This window comes from Leishmania braziliensis, chromosome 8 (assembly GCF_000002845.2).
Source record: "Leishmania braziliensis MHOM/BR/75/M2904 complete genome, chromosome 8".
Classification (NCBI taxonomy): Eukaryota; Euglenozoa; class Kinetoplastea; order Trypanosomatida; family Trypanosomatidae; genus Leishmania; species Leishmania braziliensis.
Window position 1 is genome coordinate 22,151 of NC_009300.2, and position 25,886 is coordinate 48,036.

At 58.9% G+C, this 25,886-nt stretch overlaps 6 protein-coding genes and 1 pseudogene across 7 annotated transcripts; all 7 read left to right on the top strand.

The window, feature by feature from the left end:
* Positions 1–329: 329 nt before the first annotated feature.
* Positions 330–2,936, top strand: LBRM_08_0080 (putative ATP-dependent DEAD/H RNA helicase; the record flags this gene model as incomplete). Its single annotated transcript, XM_001562020.1, has 1 exon — positions 330–2,936. The coding sequence occupies one exon, from the start codon at positions 330–332 to the stop codon at positions 2,934–2,936; it is 2,607 nt and encodes an 868-aa protein (XP_001562070.1).
* Positions 2,937–4,155: 1,219 nt separating this feature from the next.
* On the top strand, positions 4,156–7,533 carry LBRM_08_0090 (putative adaptor complex protein (AP) 3 delta subunit 1; the record flags this gene model as incomplete). The annotated part of the gene is made up of 1 exon (XM_001562021.2): positions 4,156–7,533. The coding sequence occupies one exon, from the start codon at positions 4,156–4,158 to the stop codon at positions 7,531–7,533; it is 3,378 nt and encodes a 1,125-aa protein (XP_001562071.2).
* A 1,868-nt stretch (positions 7,534–9,401) lies between these two features.
* LBRM_08_0100 (putative dual-specificity protein phosphatase) lies at positions 9,402–10,754 on the top strand (the record flags this gene model as incomplete). The annotated part of the gene is made up of 1 exon (XM_001562022.2): positions 9,402–10,754. One exon carries the CDS (start codon positions 9,402–9,404, stop codon positions 10,752–10,754), a length of 1,353 nt encoding a protein of 450 aa, XP_001562072.1.
* A 978-nt stretch (positions 10,755–11,732) lies between these two features.
* LBRM_08_0110 (hypothetical protein, unknown function) lies at positions 11,733–13,997 on the top strand (the record flags this gene model as incomplete). The annotated part of the gene is made up of 1 exon (XM_001562023.1): positions 11,733–13,997. One exon carries the CDS (start codon positions 11,733–11,735, stop codon positions 13,995–13,997), a length of 2,265 nt encoding a protein of 754 aa, XP_001562073.1.
* A 1,809-nt stretch (positions 13,998–15,806) lies between these two features.
* LBRM_08_0120 (conserved hypothetical protein) lies at positions 15,807–16,616 on the top strand (the record flags this gene model as incomplete). The annotated part of the gene is made up of 1 exon (XM_001562024.1): positions 15,807–16,616. One exon carries the CDS (start codon positions 15,807–15,809, stop codon positions 16,614–16,616), a length of 810 nt encoding a protein of 269 aa, XP_001562074.1.
* A 1,344-nt stretch (positions 16,617–17,960) lies between these two features.
* Positions 17,961–21,404, top strand: LBRM_08_0130 (conserved hypothetical protein; the record flags this gene model as incomplete). Its single annotated transcript, XM_001562025.1, has 1 exon — positions 17,961–21,404. One exon carries the CDS (start codon positions 17,961–17,963, stop codon positions 21,402–21,404), a length of 3,444 nt encoding a protein of 1,147 aa, XP_001562075.1.
* Positions 21,405–23,257: 1,853 nt separating this feature from the next.
* Positions 23,258–25,599, top strand: LBRM_08_0140 (annotated as a pseudogene). The gene is given in 2 exon segments: positions 23,258–25,002; positions 25,005–25,599. Coding segments are annotated over 2 exon segments (2,340 nt in total).
* Positions 25,600–25,886: the final 287 nt, after the last annotated feature.

Here is a 25,886-nt window from a genome sequence, read left to right on the forward strand (position 1 = left end):
TTACTTCCTTCCCTTCCCCATCTCCTTCGCTCTCGCACTCTTTTACTACTGCATCTGCTCTGCTTTGGCATCACGTCTACGAACCCCGCTTGTTGTGCTCCTCTTACGCCTCTCTCACCCAACGGCTACTTTTCATTGGGCAACTGAGTGTGCGCGCGGAGTGGGGCACTGGAGACTTACTGCGAGACTTCCATAGCGCCTTCAGACGCAGGTCGATCTGTTTCGCAGCGCAGCTTGTGGGGCAGCTTCTCCTTTTTATTTGCTTTATTTTTAGTGCGTCTTTAGCTCGAAACTTGCTCCCTTGCGCTTGCGCGCGCGCCCACACGTCCATGCCTAAGCGTGTGCGCGATGCTGATGACGACCTAGGGCCATCCACCTCGGAGAGCGGAGAGACGGACTCAATGAAGGACACTGTATCTGGCACCAGTGCCATGTACGAGAGGCTTCACGGTCCTCTTGATGATGATTCGTCTCTTGCCAGCAGCACTACCACGACTTCTTCCCTCGACCCCGAGGACTCAGAAGACGATAACACATCAAAGCGTCTGCTGCTGTACGCCAAGGTGACGGCAGGCGCAAAGGCGCAAGCAGCAGGCTCGATGTCCGCTGCGGCTGCCGCAGCACAAAGCGGCCCTGCCGCATTTCTGCGAGGTTTGAATAGCAGCACTAGTACCACCTCCGCGAGTGCTGCTGCGGCGGCGCTGAATCGCCTGAAATCGGAGCTGCTCAAGCCAGTGGCACAGCCGACGGCCTTGACTGTGGTGAATGCGGAGGATGAATCCGCTGATGTTCTTACCAGCATCGTGTCACGGAAGCTGCCGCCACCGCCAGCGGGTGATGCCAAGAAGCTGCGTCAGCTGGCCTACGTTGACCACAGCCAGATGCACTACGCTCCCATTCGCACAGACTTCTATGTGGTCCCGCCGGACATGACGAACCTCACCGCTGACGAGATGCGGGCTTTGTTAAAGGAACTGGATGGGGCCAAGGTTCATGGGCAGAATGTGCCGCGACCAATGCGCTCTTGGGACGGCACCGGACTGCCGGATCGCGTGCTGGAGGAGCTGGAGAAGCACGGGTATAGGTGCCCTTTCGCAGTGCAGTCGCTCGGCTCACCCGCGCTGATGAGCGGACGCGACTTACTCCTCACTGCAAAGACGGGGTCAGGCAAAACGCTCTGTTACGCGCTGCCGCTCCTCCGGCATTGCGCGGACCAGCCGCGGTGTGAGAAGGGTGAGGGCCCCATAGGGCTGGTACTTGTTCCCACGCAGGAGCTCGCTGTGCAAGTATTCACGCTGCTCAACGAGTTGGGCGAGGCCGCCGGGCTACGCTGTGTCGCCTCGTACGGCAGCACGTCGCTAGCCGAGAACATCCGCCACGCCAAAACGGGGTGCGAGATGATGGTGGCGACGCCGGGTCGACTGCTAGACCTTCTCACCGTGAACGGCGGCAAAGCGATGAGCCTGTCGCGCGTTTCCTTTGTCATCGTTGACGAGGCAGATCGCCTCTTCGACAGCGGCTTCATGGAGCACGTGGAAGCCTTTCTGAAGAACATACGCCCTAACCGCGTAACGGGTATGATAAGCGCTACGATGCCGAAAGAGCTGCGCGGGGCGGTAGTGCAGCACCTTCAGAACCCTGTTGTCATCTCCGTCGGCGGAAAACCAACGCCTGCGTCAAATGTCGAGCAGCAGTTTTTCTTCGTCGATGAGGAGGTGTACGATGCGAACAACATCAAGGCAGACATGAGCCCACGTCTTGTGAAGCTGCTTGCGCTGCTGGGCGAGGAGGGCGGCAACGGTCAGAACCTGATCCTCATCTTCACGCAGCGGAAGGAAGAGGTGGACGAGTTGTTGGGGCGGCTCACGACCTTGGGCTACGCAAACCGCGTGGCGACACTCTACAGCGGGATGGATCCCATCGACCGCGAGTTCGCGCTTGAGCACTTTGCCCCAGGCAAACAGTTCATTCTTGTCGCCACTGCAGTCGCAGAGCGCGGTTTGGATATTCCGTACCTCGGCCTCGTCATTAACTACCGCTTGCCGAATCATTATGAAGCGTATGTGCATCGTATTGGCCGCACCGGCCGGGCCGGCCGCAGCGGGCGTGCCGTGAGCTTTTTCACCCGCGGCAAGGATGACGACATCGCACCGGAGCTGGTGGAAGGGCTTGAGCGCGCGGAGCAGCGGGTTCCAGAGGAGCTGTACGAGGTTGCCGAGAAGGTGCGAGCCCTGCGCAAGTCTGGCGATGCTCGGTACAACAGCGGCTTTTTTCGCGGCTACCGCGACGCGAAGGTACAGCTCTTCACTGATCGCAATAAGAAGGAGAAGGTGCGGGAGGCTGCCCGCGCGGCCGGGTTGGAGCAGTTTCTGAGCTCCTCCTCCTCCGACTCGGATGCCTCTAGCGACGAGGATGCAAACATCACTGCGGTGCCCGTGCAATCCAGGGCTCGTGCTGCGTCAGTGGAGGAGGCAGGGGCGAACGCGATGGCGCTGATGCTGCACCGTGGTGCACTAAACGGCGCGTTGACTTTGTCCTCTGCGCAGGAGGACCGCATCTCCAAAGCCCTGGCATTCGCGCAGAAGACAACCACGGCGGCCACGGCGGCGGCAGACGAGATGGCGACGGTGCGCTTTCAGAGCGAGTACCCCATCAACGACTTGCCGGATGCCGTTCGCGGCAAGCTGCAGAGCGGTACGTTTATGCGCTCTGTCGCTGAGATGACGGAGACGTCATTGATCCGCAAGGGTGTGTACTTCGATCCACGCTACAAGCACTCTCGGCGGATGAAGGAAGGAGAGAAGCCATTGTATCTTCTGGTAGTCGGAAAGTCCATGGAAGCGGTGCGGGCAGCTCGCAACAAGCTCGACGAGGTAAAGGCAGAGCTACTGAGCAAACAGAAGAAGACGGTGTCTGTGACTGGGGCCACTCTCTAGTCGCTGACGTATTCGCTTCTTTTTCGTTTTGCTTCAGTGCCTGTACGCCGTTAGAGTGCACCTGTGCAGGGCGCTCTCTGCTATTCCTCCTCGATGTGCTACGGCGCTGTGACGATGCTGCGTTTAGGTGCTGATGGGTTCTCAGTCGTGATTTGTCCCCACATGTGTATGTGTTTTGGTGAGTCTAGGTGACCTTTCTCAGCGGGAAGACGACGGCCGAGGGGGGTAGCGGCGACTCAGGCAGACATGAACGGCTTGGCTCTCGAGTCCTCGCCACAGACGCTGCTCTACTGGTCGTCGCGCCGCTGAGACTGACGTACACGATCAGTTGCACTCCTTTGCGAATACTCCAGTGGAAAGGACAAGCTGAACGGGGCGACAGCGGCAGCTGCAACGGCAAAGAAGACTGCGTCAGTAGGCCACCGACGGTGACGGGGGGAGCTGTTGCTGCCTTTCTCATCACCTTTGGGTTCCCTGATGGATGTTGAGAGGGTGGGAGACAGCCTCTTTTTGATTTGATGCACAGTTATCTGAGCTCGCCTTTTGAACGGTAGTCTGCCAGCTCATCACATCTGTGCCCCGTCTCGGTAGCCGCTTCGTGAGGAGAATGCGCTGCAGCGATGCGACGGCCAGGAATGGCTGGACAAGCCTTCTCCCTCTTTTCCTTACGCAGGTCTCTAGCGTCTAGCCGGTGCAAAGGCATCGGTCTGCGCACAGCGAAAACGCCACCGTCTTTGCTGGCACTCTCGTGAAGGCGTCGTGCAATTACTTCTTCTCTTGCTCTCCTGACCCTCCCTTTTCTTTGCCGTGCCTCTGGAACCATCAAACGCCCTCGCTCATTCATCGTTGTTCTCCCGTCAACAACACCTACATACGTCCACGAATAAGCAACTGTGTTGCAAGCTAACAAGCAAACAACGGCAATAGAGGCGTCAAGAGCACGAAGTGTTTTCGAGCACGTAAGCTGCTCGCCATAACGGTGTCGATTGTGGGTGTTGGTGAATGCTGCTGGCCCACTGCTTCATCTCTCCGCCTTCTCTAAATGCGTGCTAAGCAGGGCTTTAAGTACCCGTGAAGCGAACCCTGATGAAAGGCAGATAGGGGTGTGTGTGGTGGATTCAGTCTGCTATCGTCAGTCGCGTGGTCTCGGTGCATTGCTGACTTGCATTGTTTCCGTTTTGCTTGTTGTGTGCTTTGCTCTTTTTTTGAGTTGCCACGCATGTCGCTCGCCGCCTTTTCGCAGTACTCTCTTGCGGCGGTGGTACGCAGCCTCCGCAGTGCCCCGGGCGGGACAGAGGAGGCGGCAGTGGACAAGTACATCGCAGACACGAAGAATGAGGCAAACGTTGCAGATCCGCAGGTCAAGATGGTGGCGATTCAGAAGGCAACTTATTTTTATATGCTTGGGTACAGCTCGCAGTACGCAAACTTCCGCATTGTAGAGCTGATGGCGAGTCCTTTTTTTCTACACAAACGCGTCGCCTACCTGGCTGCCTGCCTGACTTTTACCGAAGACACGGACGTGATTCCCTTAATGACGGCGTCGCTGAAGCGCGATTTGAGCAGCAGCAACCAATTTGAGGTTGGCCTTGCCTTGTACTGCATTGCATCAATCTGCACCCCTGACATGGCGCAAGACGTTGTGGTGAATGTTGTCAACCTACTCAGCCACCCTCGGGCGTACGTGCGCAAGAAAGCGACGCTCAGCCTCTACCGCGTCTTTCTGAGCTACCCTGAGTCTCTGCGTGTGACGTACGGTCGACTAAAGGAGAAGCTCGAAGACAATAACGAAAAGGCTGACACCGACCCCGCGGTGCGCGGCGCTGTTGTGTGTGTGCTGTGCGAGCTGGCACGCCGCAACCCAGCCAATTTTCTAGGGTTGGCGGTCCCTTTCTACTCCCTCCTGTCCTCCGTACACAGCAACTGGACACTGATCAAGATTGTGAAGGTGTTTGGCTACTTTGCGCCGCTCGAGCCGAGGCTCGGAAAGAAGCTTGTGGAGCCCATCACAAGTCTCATCAGTACCACCACCGCCAAGTCGGTACAGTACGAATGCCTGCTGGCCGTTGCGAACGGAATGAGCCAAGTGTTGTCGCTGAAAAAGTTGGCAGCAGAAAGGATTCGCAGTTTTGTTGAAGACGCCGATCCCAACTTGAAGTTCCTCGGGCTGGAGGCACTCTCCCTACTAGTCTCCTCCTCCGAAAATCGGAAGCTGCTCACGGATCAGAGAGAGGTGGTGCTGAGATGTCTGAACGACCCGGACAGTACGATTCGACTCAAGGCTCTGCACTTGCTTCGAGATCTGACAACGCGCAAGACGGTGGTGTCACACATCAACCAAATGTTGGATCGCTGTGTGCGCACCCCACTAGACGAGGAGTGGTCGAACGCCGTCATCCGCACGATTATCGAAACAGCGCAGACGAACGACTATGAGTGGATCCTAGATTTCGAGTGGTACCTCAGTGTGCTGCTTGACCTATGCGTGGTGGAGCTGACGGTCTACACCCACGGCGCCTTCATGGAGCAGGAGCTGGTCTGTATTCTGTCGCGCGTAAGCGGCGTGCGGCGGGCAGGTGTGGAGGAGATGGTGGGGCTGCTGACGCATGTGCGCTTGCTCAGACGCGACTGGCAGCACTCCACACAGTGGCGCATCCTCTGCGCCGCTGCCTTCATCTGTGGCGAGTATCCGCATTGGGTTCCTGACATTGCGGAGACATGCCGGGCACTTCTCGCTGAACCCATCACGCTACTGCCTGCGGAAGCGCAGCTGGCGTGTGTCACAGCGGTGGGAAAGATCGCCGCATACGTATATCAGCCGTGCGCTCGTCATGTCGAGCTGCGCAATGGTGAAGAGGACTGCCGTGGCGCCGAAGAGGGAGAGGAGCGGATAGTCCCGTCGCTCGCGAACCTAATACAAACGGTGTTGCTGCCGGAAACAGATGAAGTGAGCGTGGTGCTCGACAGCTCCGCTGAACGCGATGCGAGGGGCGCCGTTGCGCAAGCTCACCGTGGTCTTCGACGCTTCTGCCATAGCACCTTCCCAAGTGTGTCAGAACGGGCTCTTCTGGTGGAATATCAAGTAGTGGAGCAACCTGAGGTAGGCCCGAAACTGTACGAGGCGGACCTCCCCCCAGTGGCTGTCGGAGCGCAGGATGCGATCGAGATACCGGAAGGACTGGATTTGGATGCCCCCTTCTGCGAGAACGTGGCGGCACTCATGTCCCTGAGCGGCAGTGAGGACAGCGACGGCAGCAACGGTGGTCTCGGTGATGGTGAGGGGGATGACTTGGACTCGAATTTCAACTTGGAGTACCGCATTGAGCAGCAGCGCCGCACAGAGCAGGCGCGACGGGAGGAGATGGCTGCCTACTACCTGCGTGACTCAGCAGACGCAAACGTAGTCGTACCCAAGGATTTTGGTGCCTCACCGCCGCCGCCCCGCTCCGTGCATCAGATTGAAAGCGATGACGGTCTTGACTCCCATGCTGGCGCGGCGTCCCACCACAACCGACACACGCGTACACGTCGTCCACAGAAGGTCTTCAGCATCAACCGCCAACTGTCAAAGCCGGCGGACTACGAGAAGAAGAAGGTGACGCAGCTGCGTCGATCAAACTCACCTGAGGAAGACGAAGCGACGCGCAAGTTGCGCAGTATCGACGTTACTCGCGCTCTTGGCGCGGATGAACGTTTGCCGGAGACACTGTCCTATGAGCAGCTTCTCCAGAAGCAGCAGCAGAACAGGGGCGGTAACCGCTTGCGCGTAGATGCAATGGCGGCACTTCAGGCCTCTGAGTCGGCTCCAGTTACTCTGTACAACCAGAGTCCACTGCGGTTGTACATGACGGTGACAGGCTGCAAGGTGCGCAGGGACGGCTTTCACCTCAGTTGTGCTGTGGAGTGTGTTAACAGCACAAGCAGCATTGTTGTTCGCGACATTCAGCTGACACTTGTGCCGACGACCACTGTTGACATGGGGAACGTCGCCCTGCAACTGGAGGCGGTGGAGTCCGAGGTAGCGGAGGACGCGGGTGGTGGCACCTCCCTGACAATAGCCGAGAGGCTGAAGGGTTCCGCGATGGTGCGGGTGCCGATTGTTGTGCGGCTAAGCCGCCTACCCCCGTCTTTTGCAGACGCGCCGCTGTCGCTGAACCTCACCTGGACTGCGGAGCGTAAGCATTGCCAGGCAGGGCTGACACTACTGCTAGAGTATGTCTACTTCACGAAGCCTGTGTTGCCTGGCTCCGTGCTCACCTCTCACGAGTACCTCGAGGAAGTTGTTGGCAAGAGCCTAGCTGCAGCCCCGATAGCCACTGCCTTTCTGCCGTGCAGCAAGACGGCGATCATGACTGGGGTTGTGGCTGCCATGCCGCAGCTGCGCCTTTCCCCGATTGACGTGTTCAAGGATGCGCTCTCCATGTACGGTCTTCTGCACGGCCGTAAGTCAGAACTGGCACGCACGCATGTGGCGGTGCTGCTGCAGGAGCAGGAGGTGGATGGCTCAAAAGGAATTCTAGTGATGGTGCGGTGTCACTACCCCATGTTGAGCAAGGCGCTCATTCTGAAGCTGGCGGAGCTGGTGGGTGTACGCTAACAATCTCTGGAACCAGAGATAAAGCGTCCGGTAGAGGGTTGATGGAAAGCCAGTCTATGGAGTTTGTGGTGTTGCTCTGTGCGCACCCGACGGTGCGACTGGTCTACCCACCGCTGATGTGACTGTAGATACCGATCTCTCTCTCTCGGCGCATCTGTGCAGACGTACGTGTGCTGCGCTCCCTTCTTACTGGCTGATATCTTTATGTCTGTCTCTCGTGCCCACGTGTTCATTCCTTGTTGCGCTTGAGTCTCTCTCTCTCTCGCTCTTCACACATGGGTACACACGAAGAGGGAGCCAACGCCGACCCCCACTATCTTCGCTACAACGAAATAAAGGTAGGGATGACAGACGGCAGCTTCAAACAATGCGCATGTGAACCGTTGGTGTGGTGTCTCTCCCGTTAGAGAATGTGCGGAGTTGCTCATTGTGGTCGTGTCGACAAAATGCCATGTGATGTCCTAACCCACTGCAGTCTGAGGTGTGCCCCTCCCTCGCTGTGTATTGGCTGAAACATATGTACGGAAGTGGCGTTGGCAGAGCTTCCTTCTCCCTCCTCGAAACCGTGACCGCGTCTCTCTCTCTCTCTCTCTGTCTGCACATGTTTCAATGCTCGCCCACATCCTTCGTCGCGCCATTATCGTCCACCTTCTTCCTCCCTTCTCCCCCTCTCCTTTGGGTTTTCGCTATTTTCTTCTCTATCCATTGGGCTCTCTCGCACCGAGCATTTCTTTGTCCATCCTCCCTCTCCCCGCCTTCCCGCCGCACCTACATCTTTTTGGTGCAGCTATGCCTCAATGGTTAGCGTATCATACCCTTTGCTTTCCTCCTCTTTCGCGTCTCCGAACGCGGCGACCGTCTCCGCCACCGTCCATGGATGTATACGGCATCCACTTCAACTACTTCCATTTCTTCTTCATTCTCACCTCTCTGTTCTCTCTTCTCTCTGCCTTGCGTTATCTGTTGCCCGTTGGTGGTGGTGGTGGTGGTGCCGTAACACATCCAAACTGGAACGCCACCTATACGACGCAAACGCCGTCATCACGGAAGGGGCTGTGCGAACTGGTCCCCTCCTTCCGTGGTTCATTGTAGAGTAGAAGACCCACGGAGGTCATTGTGGGGAGACGCACCGCGTGTTTTCTGTTTTCTGTGCTCTTTGAACACCTTTGCTGAAGGCGTGATTCACCCGACTCGCTGTCAGCTGCGACTTCGTCCAGGTTCTCCTGTCGCAGTCTCGTGTATCAGTCAGAGACTCTTCTTCAACGCTTTGTTTTTCTCTTCTCCCGGCATAGTTGCCTCTTATAGTTTCTGGTCAGTGTGTCTGTCTACGAGTTTGGATCGTCCGCATCCTCGCTGCGTTCTCTTTTCGCTCTCTATCTCTCTTCTGCTTCTTCGAGTTCCTCTCTGTTCACTACTTCCCCTCCACTCAACCCCCTCCCCTGTTACCGCTGGCATACGTGCGCGTGCAAAGGATAGGCTTGAAGAGTAAGTCGTCCTCACTTTATTTGAGTTGCGTTCTTCGACCTGCCGGCTCTTGTGGAATACGCTTGACGTGTATGCAGCGGACTGGTGACGGCGGTGGTGCAGCCAGTATGAGGGTGCGCGAGGCAACCTCGCCGCGCTCGACGCCAAATCTGACACCGAGCTCGTTCCATGGCGAGCTAAACTGCGGCGACGTCCCTGATCATGCGAATGGCGGTGTTGGTGGTGCTAATCCTCAGGGCAGCCTCGTCACCTCCCTCACCCCATCGCCTGCAGTGCGGAGCTCCAGTAGTGCGAAAGAGGCCACCGCCGCCGCGCCAATTTACCAAACAAGAAAGCGGATGAAAGGGAGGCCGCAAAATGCGCTCTTCATGCTTGCGTGCACCATGGGTGGCGGAGCTTCCACAGGGACAAACAACTCGCAAGTGGTGGATCTCCGAGCGCTGAACCCATCACCGTGTCCTTCGCGCGAGTCCCACTCGCCTCCGCGGTCTGGCTCTCGACATCATCTCGGCTTGCGCTCCGAGGATGTACCGGCGACACAGATCCTTGATTTCCTGTACCTGGGGAGCGTAAAGGATGCGCAAGATGCTGCCTTCTTGGCAAAACATCAAATTCGCTATATACTCAACGTCTCGCAAGAGGAGTACTGGTCGGTCGATAAGAAGGTGCAGATCTTCACCTTCAATGTGGACGACTCCGCCACGGCCGACATCGCGGCGCTCTTTCAACCCACGCGCGAGCTCATCAACAGCATTCGCGCGCGCTACTACCGCTACGCAGGAAGCGAAAGCTCTACGCGGCCGGCGGTGCTGGTGCACTGTCAAAAAGGCCGCAGTCGCTCCGTGACGATCGTGCTGGCGTACCTCATCTACACGAACGGTTGGTCCGTGGCGGAGGCAATGAAGTATGTCGGTACGCGTCGACCCTGCGCGGAGCCGAACATCGGCTTCATGGAGGAGTTGCGGAAACTGCAGGAGAGCCTCTCCCCTGAGGAACGCACGAGGCGGTACAGCGAGCTTTGCTGGTTCATGCGCAACCTGAGCGCGGAAACGGCGCAGTCGCAAGTACGGGAGCTATTCGAGAAGCGCATTGGCATAGTGCGACATGTCGTTACCTACGTCGTGGCCGGTAATGAAGCTGGCAACGTTGGCGACGTTGGCACAACTGAAAACGCTGATGGTGGTGTAGTGACAACGCAACATAATGCACGACTCTCCGCGTCTTTGCCGGCAACTCCGTCCCCTAGTGTCATTGGTACCGCGGAGCCTCTGGTGCCTCCTGATCTTGGGGTAACGCCGGGGAAGCAAGCGAGCGGTTTCAATGAGCAGCGTGCAGCCACACATACCGACTCACCCGCGTACAAAGACGCCCGTGACGCTGTGAGCCCGCTCCGCCGTCCGGGCACGGAGAAGACAATGCTGTGCTTTGTCTTCTTCACCTGCCGCGAGGACGTGCTAAACGGGATCAAGTCAGGGCAGTTTAAGCAACTGCTTCGCCAGCTCCACCCGGCAACAGGCAAGCAGATCAAGTATGCCACCGGGCCAAAGCTGAAGAAAATGATGGTGGAGCACCAGAGCATATCCGGTAGCTTTGTGCAAGATGTGGCGAGATTCCGCGGTCACGCCACCACCTCACCAGATGACGAATCAGAAGCGACTGGTGTCGACGGTGCACCCCAGGCAGAAGGAACGGTACCTACTACTAGCAAGGCGGCAGAGGAGACGCTGTCTGTGTGAACTTCCTCTGCGTCGCACGCTGTGGAAACATTCTGTAGTTTTTAACTTTTCCACCTCCCCCCCCCCACTCCCGTCTGTGTTGCCTAGCAATTCATATGCCACGCAGACATGCGCACTTAAATGTGCAAGCACGCCTCTCCCCAGGCTGTAACGTGCGACTGCTTTCTCCTGCTGAACTGCGCTCCTAGAAGTGCATCTGTACACCTTCTCGTGTATGCTTCTCTTCTTTCTGCGCGTATGTGTCGGCGAGTGTGCTTGGATGTGAACAGGCATCTACCGGCGTCTTTGTCCGCGCGCGTGTATGGTATGCTGGATAATGGTGAGTCCTTTGCTTGTCGGTGCACAGTAAAACTAGCAGCAGTTATAGAGGCGTTGATGCAGTCGCTCTGCTGTTACCGCAGAGGCCACTGGCCGTGCGTCCCTTCTTTTTCTATTGAGAACCGCAGCAGCGATGACTGCACCGGCAGAACACACAAGGCAACGGATGGGGAGAGCAAAGGGGTGTCGAAGCGAGGCGAGAGGGATGTGCTACACGAAGGTCTTGCGCGCAACCCCTCCTCACACTGTAGAGTCTTACTCGCAGCAGCCTTTGCAGAGCACGCGCGTCTAGCGGCAATGCTCCATGAAGTGGGGCCCACCGCCTCCATGTTCGGGAGTTGCTACGCTTGTCGTTTTCTTTGCCTGTCGAGGTCACCCTCTGTGGTTCCTCTGCAAATCCCTTCCCACTTTGCGGTCGTGCTTGGAGCCTCCTTTTTCCCCGTCTAGTGCTTCGCTCCTCATGTGAATACGGGACTCGGCGACTCGTTTGATGCCATCCATGCATTCGCTTTCTTGTGCTTTGTCCCAAGCGCTAGTTGTCTCTCTCTTTCTCTCTCTTGCTTAACGCAGGCAAAGGTGCTTGCCAGGTGACCAACCGTTCACACACAAGGCGCCAGACGCCAGCAGCACAACACGCCATCTGACTCCCCACCTGCCGAGATGGCATCGCCGCAGTACTCCACTCCGTATTCAGTGCTGAGCTACCCAACCTACACCCCTCTCTCTGTGGCACCTCTCAAGGGGGATGAATCACCAGCGGGTGACGATGTCTCGCTAGTTCATGCTGCTGTGACGGCGGACGTGGCCCATCAGCACATTAACCCAACGCCTGCGCTTCAACAGCTGTACACGCCATCGACAGCGGCTAACAACGGGACCAGGTGTCCTGCACCAGTCGTCGGGACAGCCTCTCAAGTGCAGTCCGGTAAGCTGTTCTCTGCTGCACCCCACCTCACTCGTGTTAACGCCCCGCTCTATGCCCCATCTGGAACAGTGAGGGTGGAGCCAATGCTGTACGGTGGTGCTCCACCGCCGATGTCCGCCGCGCAGCCGTACTACAACGACATTGCTGGCATCCAAGATCGGTCCACAGTGCCCTTGACGCGCCAATCCCCTTCTCGCTCCCACGCCCCTGCGCTGGTGGGGGGCGGAATTGAGGTGGAGGTCCAGTCCGACGTGGTCTCTATCTCGCAGGCCGCACCAAACTTGTGCGCTTTTCAGAAAGAATGTTACTCTCTTCTGTCGATGTTGAATGCTTCCTCTCTCCCGCGGCGGATGGCACCGTCACCGAGCACCGCAGTCAACCCTCCTCATCCCCCGCTTTCAGTTGTCACGGACGCTGAGGCCACCTGCGCCGTGACGGGCGCCGTTCGCCGGGAAAGGCAGCCAGTGATCATCCCGTTAGCTCACGCATCGGCATCAACCTTATCTTCCGCGAAAGTCTCGTCACCATCGCCTTCTCTGGCAGGAGAGAGGGTAGAAATGAAGGCCTCTACAGAGGACCCTGCGCACTCAGCAACGTACGTGCAGCTGATGCAGGAGATGGACGATCTCGCCAGCTTGTTGGAGGGGGAAGGTGAGCTGCCGGGGCAGCGATGTGCGGCATCTCGGCAACATAGTGTGTCTGGCACCACTCCAGCGAAGGGGGCTAGGGGTGACTACGTTGCTTCCATGACTCCAGTGCCGTCTGCGAGGCCGGCAAACTCGCCGACAGACACCCCTGAGAAGCAGTGCCAACCGGCGCCTGATACTCACCAGTGCGACCGATCAAGACCACCGTCGTTGCCGCCTCTTTCACCGAGCAGGGGAGAGCTGGTGAACGCCCCTACGAGACCCTTTTGGTCGACCCAGCTGCTGAAGTGGATTGCCTACCTTGTGGAACAGCGGCAGAGCGCGCTGCAACGCATCCAGGCTTTTGAGGACGCTCGCGCACCTAGTCGACGGGGGGCCAGTGTCAGCGCCGTAGCAGACAAATCAGCCACTACCTTATCGCCCTCACCGATCCGGGTGACGGAGGAGGTGCTACGATTGCTGCGCTCCCTCGACCCGGCGACCGGTGACGTGGACACGTGGACGGCTATCCAGCAGCGACACATGTGCACGCGCATGGCTAATCTTCTGGCGGAGATGACAGCGACGGAGGAAAAGGCAATGGCCGATGTTCTGAACGACGCTGCAGCAGGCGCCACGCTGGAACAGGAGAGCACCGTCAAAAAGCTGCCCACCGCGATTGAAGCAACATCATCACCGGCGAGTGCTGTCTCGGAGGCATATCGGCAGGACATGATGGTAACCCTTTCGCTTCTTGAACAAATCTCACAAGAGAACAAGGCGCTGAAGCTTCGTGTGGAGGAGGTGGAAACCCAAGCCACAAAGGTGCGCGAGGAGATGGAGCGCGAAAAGGCCGCAAAAGAGGAACTCGGGAAGTACTTCGATCGACTCGCCGCAGATAATAGCAGGCTTACAGCAGAACTGAGTGAGATGGAGGCCAAGCTTCGGAAAACAGAGGAGGTGGCCAAATCAGTGTCGCAGGAAGAGGTATTGCGCAACCAACTAGACCGTCAGACACTTCACTTGCGCGATGTGCGCGCCGAGCTGGACGACGTGAAGGACGATAGCGACGCGCTGCGGCGCACTATTCTGCAGCTTCGAGATGCGCTAGTGCGACACCGAGCTGTTATTGATCTGCTGACGCGCCGCCGGCGTGAGCGAGAGCACGCTGCTGCTGGGGTGGCGAGGCGATCCGGCAGCCGTCGCGCTCTCAGTCCGGGGATTGAAAGTCCTTTCACGCAACTGATTGAGGATGTTCTCTCCGGTGCCTGCGACCCACCGTCGTTCTCATCGTCCACCGCACCACCCGAGATGAACCATTCATCCGACAATGACGCTGGTGGGGACTCGGATGGGCACACATCCCTTCGGTGAAGTCAGCGCTGGCCAGCCTGTCGTCGCTTGTCGCGGCAGCCACTGTTGTTCGTGTTGTGTTGTTCTTTATGTTTCTCGGCTCTTACCCTTATAGTTGTGTATATGTCTGGGTGTGTGTGCGCGCGTTAGGCGGAGAAGCTCATGCATAGGGATGTAACATCTTATCCATGCACACCGCACCTGCTTCTCACAAGCCTCTTTTCCATCCGCTGCCCCTCTCACAACACATCCATGCATAGGTGCCTTCCCTCGAGAAGGTTGTTGCGCGAGGCGACTGTCTACCAGTACGAGAATGAAACAGCGTCCAGCCACTCACCCCCCCCCCTCCACACACACAGACGCAAGGTTGTTCACGCACCGACACCCGGACACCGACGGGTGTATCCGTGCACACTACTTCCCCCTGGCCTCTTCATTCTCTCTGCTTGTGCTTCCTGTTGAACGAGGCGCACACCCCCAGTGCGCGGTACATCAGTGTCCAGTGCCCTGCTCTCTGTGTGGGGAGAAGCTCAGGTAGCTCGACCCCCCCCCCCCCGCCCCCCGTGCCTGCTACAGCCCAAACCGCCTCTGGTGGTGACAAGGCCAGGCGCCGACGACGTAGTGACGCCAGGGCGATGTAGCGCTACTGATGTCGGCTGTCGGGTCGTGGAGGGCGTTGCGCTGGTGCAGCCATCGGCAGCGCGGACGTTTGGGCCACCCGTATGATGGGCAGCGTGTCAGCGTGGCTCGAACGCATCTCACCCGACCCTCACTCCCGACTGGTGTGGGGGGGGCGTGCATCACCCCGAGGGAGGCGCCAGGCGGCACCCAGCATAGTGGGAGCGGGTGGTGTTTGCGGCGCGGGCCGTGCTCCGATGACGGAGTCTGCGCATTGCTGGCGCGCGTGTGTCTACGGTTGCGTGGCACCAGTCGGTAGGCCTGGTGGCAGGCCGGAAGGATGCGGCCGAGTTGGGGAGTCGGGGCTCGTGTGTTGTCTACGAGGGCGCGGATGTATTGACGAAGAAAAAAATATATTTGTTTTCCTTCCTTTGCCCAGCCCCACGTCAACCGCCATCCCCTGCGCCTAATCTCCTTCCCTCTTTGGCTTCCCACAGCTCGATGATGTCTGCGTGTGTTCTTGACGAGTCAGCGAGGGCAATCCTTCAACCAATTTTGGTCAATCCACTCTGCCCATCTTCAGCTGTTGGGATTTTCCGCTCTTTCACTTCTGTCTGCCGACTGTAAAAGAGATGTGCGATGTCGCTGACGAGCAGACGACGGCGACGTGGCAGGCAATAGTGCTGTAAGTCTCACCGAACAGGCCCTACTTTCTCTCGGTAGCCTTTTTCCTCAATTCTGCGTTCTTCCTCGCTCCCTGCACCAAAACAGAGACTGAAAGAGAGGGCCTAACACACGTGACTCTCTTCAAGTGTATCCTTGGCGGCGCCCTGCATAGGGGATAACTCGCCCAGCGGAGTGATGCGCTTTGCTGTCTAGGTTGGGCCTGCTCCTCTCTACCGCACGGGAGTTTCCCCATTCTCGCTGGTCCGTGTGCTTCTTTCCCGTTTCTTCACGTCTGCATAAAATGCGTTCGCCCATTCCCCGGACATTTGCATCTTCGCTGTCGTCTCTCCCTTCGGCCTTACCCCGTCTTTTCCCACTTCGATTGCCACACTCCGGTGTGATACACCCTCTCTGCCGCACGGTGCAAAGGAGGGGGAGCACTGAAGAGTGGGCGTGTGCGTCTATGTAATTGTGTGGGCGCTCGTGCTGGTACGTCTGCTAGATCGCTCGTTGTTGCTCTTCTTCTCTCGCATAGGATCGCCCGTGATGTTTCGCAGCACTCGTTGCACTTTGGCGCGAAGCTTCCGTACCAACCTCAAGTACCCCTCACTCGTGTCCTACAACAAGCTTCCGTGGGAGGTTGTGAATCATGACAGCACGAAGCTGCACATGCACCTTGCCCCGAACTACGCGCAGCTCCTGACGCTCGCGGCGGTAACCAATGTGCCGCACTTGGTGCTGGCTGCGCATCTCAACGTGCCAGAGGCGGAGCGGCTGCGCGTGTTGCCCGGTGTGGTGTACATTCTAGGTGGCCAGGCCGCTCACAAGAACCCGTTGAGCTTTACAGCATACCGGGTCGCCGATCCGACCTCGTTGCAGTACTACGGCCGTATTCACCATAGCCTAGCGGTGATTCAGCGGGTGGACGTGTGCACGTCTGCTGACTTGCGACTCCTCTGCCTCGCTATGCACTTCGATGGTGTACTCACGAACACGTCGCCCGGCTCCACCCTTGATTACATCACCACTACGTCGCAAGAGGGCCGCTTTTCGCTCTTCTACTATTTCCGCCCCAATCGTCCAGCGAATGAGCTGACACAGCCGTTTGAGAAGTTCTACCAGCATCGACCGTTCCTCGCCAGCGTGGACACCTTCCATGCAGCCTTGCCTGGCAAGGTGGAATCGTGGACACCGGTGCTGCAGATACCACGGCGTAAGTCGAAGGAAGCAAGGCTTACCCCGGCAGTACCATATCGCCCGCCACAAAACTATCTGATGGGGCTCGCAGAACGTCTCGGTGTCCGGCCTGGCAACTCGTTTGGCCGCCGATCTCTGATGTGGGGCACATGGTTCTAGCCACTATTCCCCTCTCTCCACCACCACCACCCCTTCTTGGGTGGTCCTAGGGCACGTTTGGCCGCTGCCGTGGCTGTTGGCCATATCACATGCGGCGCCGGCAGCGCCGTGTACCTCTGTTGGCACTTTTTGTTTTGTTGTTGTTGTGGGACTGGCTGACTTGGTGTAAACTCGGTGTGCTGGAGCGTTTCTCGTTCTGCTGTTGCGGCGGTGGGAATGCAGCAGTGCTGCGCGCGGATTAGCGCATTAGGCGTTGACTGTGTTTCATCATCCCTCTTTCTTGCTCTCGCTAACCTCACTGAAAACAACTGCACCTCGACAAGGGACGCTGTGCTGCACATCCTCTCGTTCTTCTCTGCCTTATGGTGAGCCCAGGGCGATTGCCACCTCGATGGGGGGTGGCCGCGCTGACCTCAGCGAGTCACCGTGGGGACTGTTCTTGCGCCAGGGCAACAGGCTCACGCGCTGTGCACCCTGTTTGTGTGGCAGAAGGACCTGAGAGGTGGTGCCGCTTCTTTCCAGGAAGTATGAGTTTCATCATGAGGGATTGCGCCCGCTCCACTCTTCTCTGACCTCCTCCTTACCTCCCTCATCATCTCTTTCGTGCTGCACTGTGTTTTCCTTTCATGCTTGCTCTCCTGCTTGTGGATGTGACTACCATTTCTTCGTAGAACGAGGTGCATCTTTTAGACTCGTGAGGGAAACGGCTCAGTGCTTGGGACAACAACCTCGCCTTTGGTCCGCTGTATGCGTGTGTGCATGAACCGCCAAGGTCTGCTGACTCGCCTCCCGGTTGTGTCCCCCCACCCCCACCCCCCCTCCCCCTACTCCCCTGTCTCTCTTGGTTTCTCCACAGCTAGTGGGAAACGAAGCGAAGCCGAGAGAGCCTTGATCGAGGTCGAGTGGTCTACCAAAGGCTCGGCTTCCCTCCTTACCTCCGCCTTATAGATCTTCCCTGTCTTCTGCCGCTCCTTGGGGCGTCTTCTTCCCTTGCCTGGTTGATTGTACATTTTTAATCCTCTCCTTGTATCGCTTGACCTTAGATCCTCCCTACCTTCTCTCCCTTGTCTTCTCTCGTGCTGTGTGCCGTGTGCCCTTAGAGTGGAGGGTGGACGATCCGCACATCCCCTGGTCTCGCCACCGGCGCTGTTTAATTTCTTCTGCTTTGTTGGCGTTAGTCGCGCGGTGTGAATAGCTTGTCCCTGCCAGCCTTCTCCCAAGTGCCCACAGGCGCACATACGCGTAGGCGCACTCAACGATCAGCGGCTTTTTCCGCGGCACTCCATCTGTTCTTCTCTACAAAAACTCCTCGCCGCCCCCCCCCTTCCTCCTCCTCCTCCAGCAATGTTGTCCATGTTCAAGGACAAAAAGGGCTTCTCGGTGCTCTTCCGTGGTGAAGGGGGAGCGAGACAGTCCGGCAGGGTGACGGATACCTCGGTGTGTCGCCATTCCGACATCCAGCTCCCTGGAACCGCAGCCTGCCCAGATGGGAGTGGAGTCGCGCAGCATCAGTGCCAGCGGTGCTCAAAGCGCTTTTGTGCGCTGGAATCAGACGACGACACGGGTGTAGTGTGCCGGTGCCACCGCTGTGGGTACCCAACGTGTCTACAGTGCCGAGAGCCGGCGACTGGCACCCCCCCATGGGTATGCTGCGTCTGCAACGGTTTCAAGTCAATCATGTGGCTTCTGGAGAAGACGCGAGCGGGGCCCATGCTGGTGACACGGATTGTGGATTACTGCGACCCGCGCGGGCAGCGGCTGATGCGGTCGATGTTCCGCTTTACGCTGCAGCAGTACCAGGCAGTGACCCCGCGCCCGTCTCTCAAGCTCGCGGGACGTCCAAGCGATATTCCTGCTAGCAGTGGCACGCAATCCAGCTCGCGACCGGCTTCTCAGACACCACCCCCTCGCCTAACGTCTGGCGCACGAACAAGCTCACGCCTCTCTGGTGAGCGCAGCGGTGCCCGTCTCACTCAAGTGCCGCCGAGCTTCAGCAACGTACGCCGACCGTTGCCGTACACGCACCCCAAGCACGCATCACTGCTGCGTTCTGTGCGCCGGTCGGATTCTGGTGCGGCATTCGCCTTAGATGCCGGCGCCATCGGTGGTGCAGAGGGATCAGCGAAGGAAAACTCTCCTGCTGAGGAGGACATCGTACGCGGTTCCGAGACGTTGCGCCGCCTCGAAGAGGCCGTTGGTGTTGTGGAGTACTCACCAGAATCAAAGTGGTGGGCGCCAGGTGAGGTGAGCGAAGAGGCGGGAGGAAACGCCGAGCTTTCCTCGTCGCTTCCTGATGGAAATGAGCGCTTCGCTCAGCCGGATGATCGGTGCGCCGCTGTTGCTGACATCTACCACGCCAGGACACCCCGTGCACTGGCATGCGGCGCGACTTTGCGGGGAGACGCAGTGGAGGCTGAGACGCTATCGCCGCACGCGCGTCCGAGCGGTTGTGCAACATTTCAGCGCGAACCGCTGCAACCACAGCTTGCGAGCACCAGTGACCCCACAACACAGACGATGTGCGGTAGTGCTGTTATGCGGGTGGCCGTAGCTCCTGCACCTGAATCGTCGTCGATGAGGATCACTCCGCTGAGCCAGCCCTGCCGCCTCGGTCACAGCTTGAGCCCCGCTTCCAGCGTCTCAGGCCGGAGTGTCAGTCCGGCACCGCGCTTTCCCACCTTCGGCCAGTTCTTGGACGACCATGCCGGCTTCACTGCCGCGCAGACGCACCTGCCACGTGAGTCGAATGTGTTAGTGACGGTCTCGCCAGAAACGGAGGAGGAGAGCGAAGAGAGCGGTGGTGTGATTGAGCTTGGCGGCGGGCGGCGTGGCGACCACCTCGTGGCCACAAGCGGCAACGCCAAAGTAGGACTGCACACCCCACGTGACACTGAGCTGCGTACCCCTCCGTCGGCTGACGGCGGCGGCTCATCAGGCCTTCGTAGCGGACGTCGAACAAGTGGACTATGTGACTTCACCCCTACTCGCGCACTGGACATGTCGAGCGCGCGTGGCACGCTTCAGCACCGCAGTTCCAGTTGCCGCCGCACCACACGAGGAAGCCTGGGAGAGATGCATGCTCCGCATCTCTACGATAACAGCAGCAGTAAGGCCAGCATGGCAGGAAACCCACGCCGTAGCGGACAGGTGCACGACTCCCCATATGCGTACACCCTGCCAAAGCAGTTCGGCTCTCACTTGAAGTCAGCAGGCTCGATGTACGGGCAGCTGCGGCGTCAGCAGCCACCGCTCCCCACACGTACTGCAGGCCATACGCTCGGCAGCGACAGCCGCCAGCGATTGGGACGGCAGAACTCTCGCACAACAACACCGCTGCAGCGCACCGCTTCGCACAGAAACGAACTACAGCGGACGCCGTCACGCAGCGGGGCACTGGCCCGTACGAACTCGTTCTTCGCGCCACTGAAGCGCACCGCGTCCTCGCACGTCTACGCCCCCTCCTTTGCGCGGACTAACAGTAGCACGACGCGCGCACTGGCCTGCACCCCCTCCCACCGTGCTCATCGCATCGGAGCGGTCTCTGGCTGCCGAGGCCTGCAGCGCACCGAGTCTGCAAAGATCGCCGTTAGTGGCTTGAACCATGGGGCCGCAGCGCGTGCAGCTCAGCAAGGCACTGCCGCGTCGCAGCCCACGCAGTTCGGCTACAGGACACCTACTGCTGCCGGCGCATCGTCCATGTGCTCTTCTCCCCTAAAGCGAACACTCTCCTCCTGGTCGCCGCTGAAGCGTACTGCTTCGCATATGTGCCTTAGGGTTGGTGGTGCAGCACCGTTTGGCCGCAAACAATCCGCATCGTGTTTCACGCGTTCCGCCACTACCAACAACGGCTTTGTCGGTACCCGCTCTGTCCCAGCGCTCGGAGGCGGAGCACCGCTTCGCCGCACTCCTAGCGCTTTTACGCGTACAGCCACCGGCACGCATCTGTTCCACTACTCTCACGGCCGTGTTTATGAGAGGGCTCGTTACACGCCAGGGCTGTCCCCACTGTCGCCCTCCGCGGCTGTGCGTGGCAGCGGTTATGGAGAGCCGAGGGGATACCATCGTGTTGCGGCCGCCTCTCCAGTGCGGCGTGTTCCTACTGCCACGCGTACCTCGACGCCAACGATGGGCCGCCGACGTTTGCCGACCCCAGCTGCGCTCTCTCGCACCCCCACGGGGACGCGCAACTTTGAGCGTCTGCAAAGCAGCGCGAGGCGCGAGCCTGCGGGGGGCTCTGGTCGCAAAGCAGGGCGGACAGTCGACCCGGCGCCAACGTTAGTCGGTGTGACGCGACGCAAGGCTCTTGGAAGCTCGCTGCGCCACACCCCATCTGCTAGCGGCGCTGACGGCACCGCTGTCGCAACACCACTCCAACCTCGTCGATTTATCATCGCGAGTGTTTCAACTGCTGCGACGGCAGCCGCTGTGAACGGCGGCGGATCGCACTGCGGGCCTCGACCGGTGCTCTCATCGGGCGCAAGCATCCCAAAGTCGCGCAGCAGCCGCGGCTCGCTTTCCAGCGGCGACGCAGCTGGGCCTAGCAGTCACACGAGCAGCGTACCCACAGCGGCAGCGCCAATAGAGGAGCAGAAAGCGGCCGATGTAGAGCCCAGGAGTGGGCGGGCGAATACGCAACGCCGTCGCCCGCTAGGTGGGGCCATCATTGCGAAAGAAAAAGAGCCGTTGCGTGTGGCGACGCTGAGCCGCCGTGAGACGTCCGGCTCTGCCACTACCACTCCACGCCCCAGCATCGGAATAGCAGCGCCACGGACTCCCTTCGCCAGATAGAACAGCCGCCACCTATTCTGAGTGTCGCACGGGCATGCGTCTGTACGCGTGTGCGGTTCTTTCTCGCTGCTCTCCGTCCCTGGCTCGGTGTGCCCCTGCAGATGACTTCATGTGCTCTCTCCTGCGTGTCTGCCCACGCAACAGCGACAGCGCGCGTGCGTGGACTTCTTGCTGGTGTCGCGTGTCCCGATGATGTACGTTTTGCCTCACTGTGGCCTTCAGCGAAGCTTATCGTTTTTGCTAGATGAGCCACAGCCACCTTTCCTATCGGGTAAAGTTTTTCGTTTTCCCTGCATGCCTGTAGCCGCCACGCTTGTAGGAGTCGGTGTGTGTGCGGTCATGCCCCCCCCCCCCCGACAAGAGTCGGTGTAGCCTCGCTCGTTCTTCGTTTTCCGTTTCCTTTTTGTTCCCGCTATAAACCCCGCAAGCGGTTGAGGGTAGCAGCGCTGGTGCGGCGGACGGAGTGGACAGAGGCGCATCCGACGATAGCGCGGTGGATGCCTTCGGGGTGGAATCGCTCTCCGTACGTTGTCTGTCAGCCCCCCTTCTTTCCTTCCTCGTAGCCTTTTCAGTCTTTCCGCCCTCCTCCCCCCTGTTGTGTATTCGTCTCTCTTTAGTTTTTCGTTTGGTAGTGGCTGCGTCTGCTCACTGCACCGCCGCCCTCCCCTCTCCCCTTCATGAAGTCACCACTCCTCTACTCAGTGAGGTCGCAGAATATGTACACGGCAGAGGTGGTGCAGAGAGTGATGCTTCGTTGTCTCTCTCTCTCTATGGAGTCTGCCTTGGCGCCCCTGCGCGCGTCCAAGAGAGCCTCCCCTTTCCCCCTTTCCCACGCTTTGAAGCCGCGGGGGGGGGGGGAGGAAAACATGAAAGAGGGGGAGGGCAGAAGGGGAAATGGAGCTGGGTGGTCCTACCGCTCTTAGAACCTGCACTCACCCGCTCATGCGTGTTTGCGAATGCTGTGTGCGGGTGTGTGTAAAACGAGTCTCTGCTCATCACACGCTGAGCAAAAGGACAAGAAGAGCGAAAGCGCTCACCTCCCCCCCCCCCGGCGCGCGTCTTCTGTTGCACCTTTCGCTTGTCTTTGTTTTCATTTCACTGTAGGATTTCCGTAGCGCGCTAGATCGAGTACCCTCAATGACGCACAGTGGGAACGTGGCGTTGTTCAGGGGGGAAAGGGCAGAGCCTCTTCACCTCTACGTCCCGCCACCGCAACCCCTCAACGATGGGTAGACTCTGAGTTGCTCATCCCTTCTTCCTGCGCCGCTCACCGTTGTATGTATGTCTCCAAACATGACTAGGCAAGTGCAGCCAGGGCAGTTCTATGCCGCCTAGGAACGACCAAACACACGGAAAGGGCAGACCAGTGGTACCCTCTGCTTCCCGCCATCTTTTCTCAATTTCCCCTTCCTTAGCGTATCTTCTCCCACGCAACTGCAAAGTACATGGGGGCAATGAGTGGGGGGGGGGGGGGGGCACCGCTTGCGTGCGGGGGTACATGCTGTTTGTTCGTCGCTATGGAGCATCGTGTTGACACATGCTCTGATTGCGTGACGCCTACTCTTCTCCTGCCTTGCTTCAAATATTTTTCTCTTTCATCAGAGCTGCATGGCTCTACACTTCTAGCCTTGTTGCACCTCTGCAGGCGTGCGGTGTCCTCTACGCCTGCTCGTCTTTTCACATTTTGCGCTCGATCGATTATTTCTCTGGAAGCCTCACTTTCTCCACCTCCACGTGCTCACACAACACGTAGTCCAACGCCATTCACCAACTCGCATATGTTTAGTCGCTAGCGTCCGCATCTCGCTGCGATTTTGGGGGGGGGGAGGCGCGCCGTGGAGTGGAAATGTGGGCGGCCTCATCTCGCACTCGTCTTCTCTCTTCACCTCATCCTCTCCGTCCTACACCAGCACGGGACTACGCGGGTCGCCGCGGAAGGTGATTTACTCGTCTGCTTACTCGCCTCATCGCTGCGCGATCTTCACAGGACATTGACGATACGGCGAGACGGGGGGCACGATGGAGTGGTTGACTTTCCCTGCCTGCACTGAGCAGGATCTTCACTCCACCTGTCAGGGTCACTTCCAGTAGCCATGCTCGCTGAGACAACCCCCAGCGACCTTACGGCCGCCTCTCTCTCTCTCGCGTGATCTCCAGTGCCCATGCCCTGAGGGTGCGTCCCCCGCCCCCACCCGGCCCCCTTCGTGTGTCTACCCGGTGAGACCGGAAGCTGGAAGGACATGCGACATGGCACTCTTGCCCGCGCCCCGTCACAAGGTATACGAGCATCGGTACTCTTGCCGGAAAGACGCGCTCTATTCCTGCCGCCATGGTCTTGGCGTGACTCTCCCTCTCCTCCTCATGCTGGGAAAGGAAGGAGGGGGGGTATTCGCGCCATCCACTCTCTGCGAAATGAACGAGTGTACGACGGCCGGCGCGCATCTGCGACCGTCGTGGTGGCTAACGCTCTGCTTGACGGAATCGTCGTCGTCAATGTCGAGGTTCATTGGTAAGCTTTAAGCAGCTCCTGTACGGTAGCGAATTCGCAGGCACGACGGCAGTGGCCGCGCATGGGTACGACGACGCCGAGAGGATGCTCTTGGAGAAAGTGACGGGCCTATGAGTCGGTGTGAAGGGCGCTAATGGCGTATCGCCTCGTACACCGCAGCGGAACTCGGGGAAAGGAAGCGTAACGAGAGCCTCCAGTCATGAACTCGTGCTTCTTGTAGGTGTACACCCCCTGCGTCACCCAGCGCGCATGTGACTACGTGCACGGTGCAGCAGCCGGGTTGCATCGCTCCTCGGCTGTGTTCAGTGTGGGGTGGGGTACCACACCCTCCTCGATGGGGCGTAGGGGGTGACAAATATCGCCCGCTACCGTGTCGCCGCCCCCCCCCCCTGCTGCACCACGACGGTCCCGCCCCTGGCGTCATCGACCCGTCGTGCCTCCCCCGCATCCACTGCGAAAACCGTAGCCACCGTGTGCAACGGGCAACGTAGAGGTTCTTGTGTCGGGCGGCGGTGCAGTAGGCAGTTGTCCTGGCTGCCCTCGGCAGTGATCGACATCACGCCGCCGTCACCGCGGTAGTGTTACCCTTAGTTGAAGTAAGGTTCCTCCATGTGCTCTCGGTAGTACCGGTGCTGACCGCAACCGTGCTTGCCCCTACAAATTATCTCGCCCTCTTTCGCCAACTGGATTTGCCCGGCAAAGGGGGTATGTGAACTGGAAGGAGGTGCGGCACTTTGTTCTCTCCTGAGAAGGCTTTAGCTAGCCACTCTCCTTCTGGTGGCTGGGTGAGTTCCAGCGTGACATGTGCACCTGCAAGCGCAGCGTAACGCTGCAGCTACGATCCTTTCACGACTGTGAATACGTGCTGCTGCACGCTGAGAATCTGTTCTAGTCTCGGCGAGACGATGTGTCAAGTGTTTGTTTCGGGTACCTCTGCGTGTGTTCGCGTGTGCGTGCCTGGGCTGCGGCTGCTACACCCATCGAGCAGGATGTGCGCGTCGTTGCGATGTGCCGCGCTGCTCTGCCGTTTTTTCTTTCCCGTTGGCCTCTGCTGACTCTCCTGATGATGTCTGAGCACCACCTGGCATGAGAGGGGCCCAGCGTTCGCTGTTTGTAGGAGAGTCGTACAGCCTGCCGCCGGCCGTTGGTTATTCATTGCGAGCTCTTGGTGCTGGCGGAAAGCCCTGGGCCGATGTGCTGCCGGCGACAGCTGCGGTCATGACGATCGCGCTCGGACCTGTCGACCACGAATTGTGTCGGTGGTTCAGCGACTAGGCGCCTCCGCCCACCCTTTTTCTGTCGTTGCACTATTACGATGGTGGCTGAGCAACTCCAAAATGAGTTTGGTCGCCCCAGTTCGTTGGCAGAGCCGTGGTGCGGCAGCGGCAGAGGCGAAGTGTGGCTGTACGCCCCTACGTGTGGACCTCTTCGTTGTTGAGCGGATGCGTTGAGGCGAGCGAAACAAACAAAGGGCCGCTCGCCCACACTGCGCGCCCCACTGCCCCCGTCTCTCTCCCTCTCTCTCTCTACTCCGAGCACTGTCTCGCGCGTTTCCCGAATAACGAGTGTGCGCATCCCCGCAGTGGGCGACATTACCAGTCGCCTGTGCCGGTGAGCTCAGTAGCTACCGAGAGGACCAGAAGAGGGTGGGGACAAGACGGGTGCATTGCTTTGGCGCCTAGTTAGTCTTCTCTACTTCCCCTCACCTCTCCCCTGAGACACTCACGCACAGATCCTCTGCGAGTGTCTTCGCAGTGAGCTATGCGGCGAGTGCTCCTTCTCACGGACACGGAATGGTGCTGCGGCGACGGCTACTAAAGCCGCTGCACTCCCTCGACTTCATCTCTTTCTCTCTTGTTTTCCTGCTTTGTGGGATGTGGGCCTGTGCCCCCCCCCCCCACTCTCCCAGCGCCACGCAGGCGAAGCGCCCACAGCGGCACCCGAAACCCCACACACGTCCCTTTCTCCCCGAG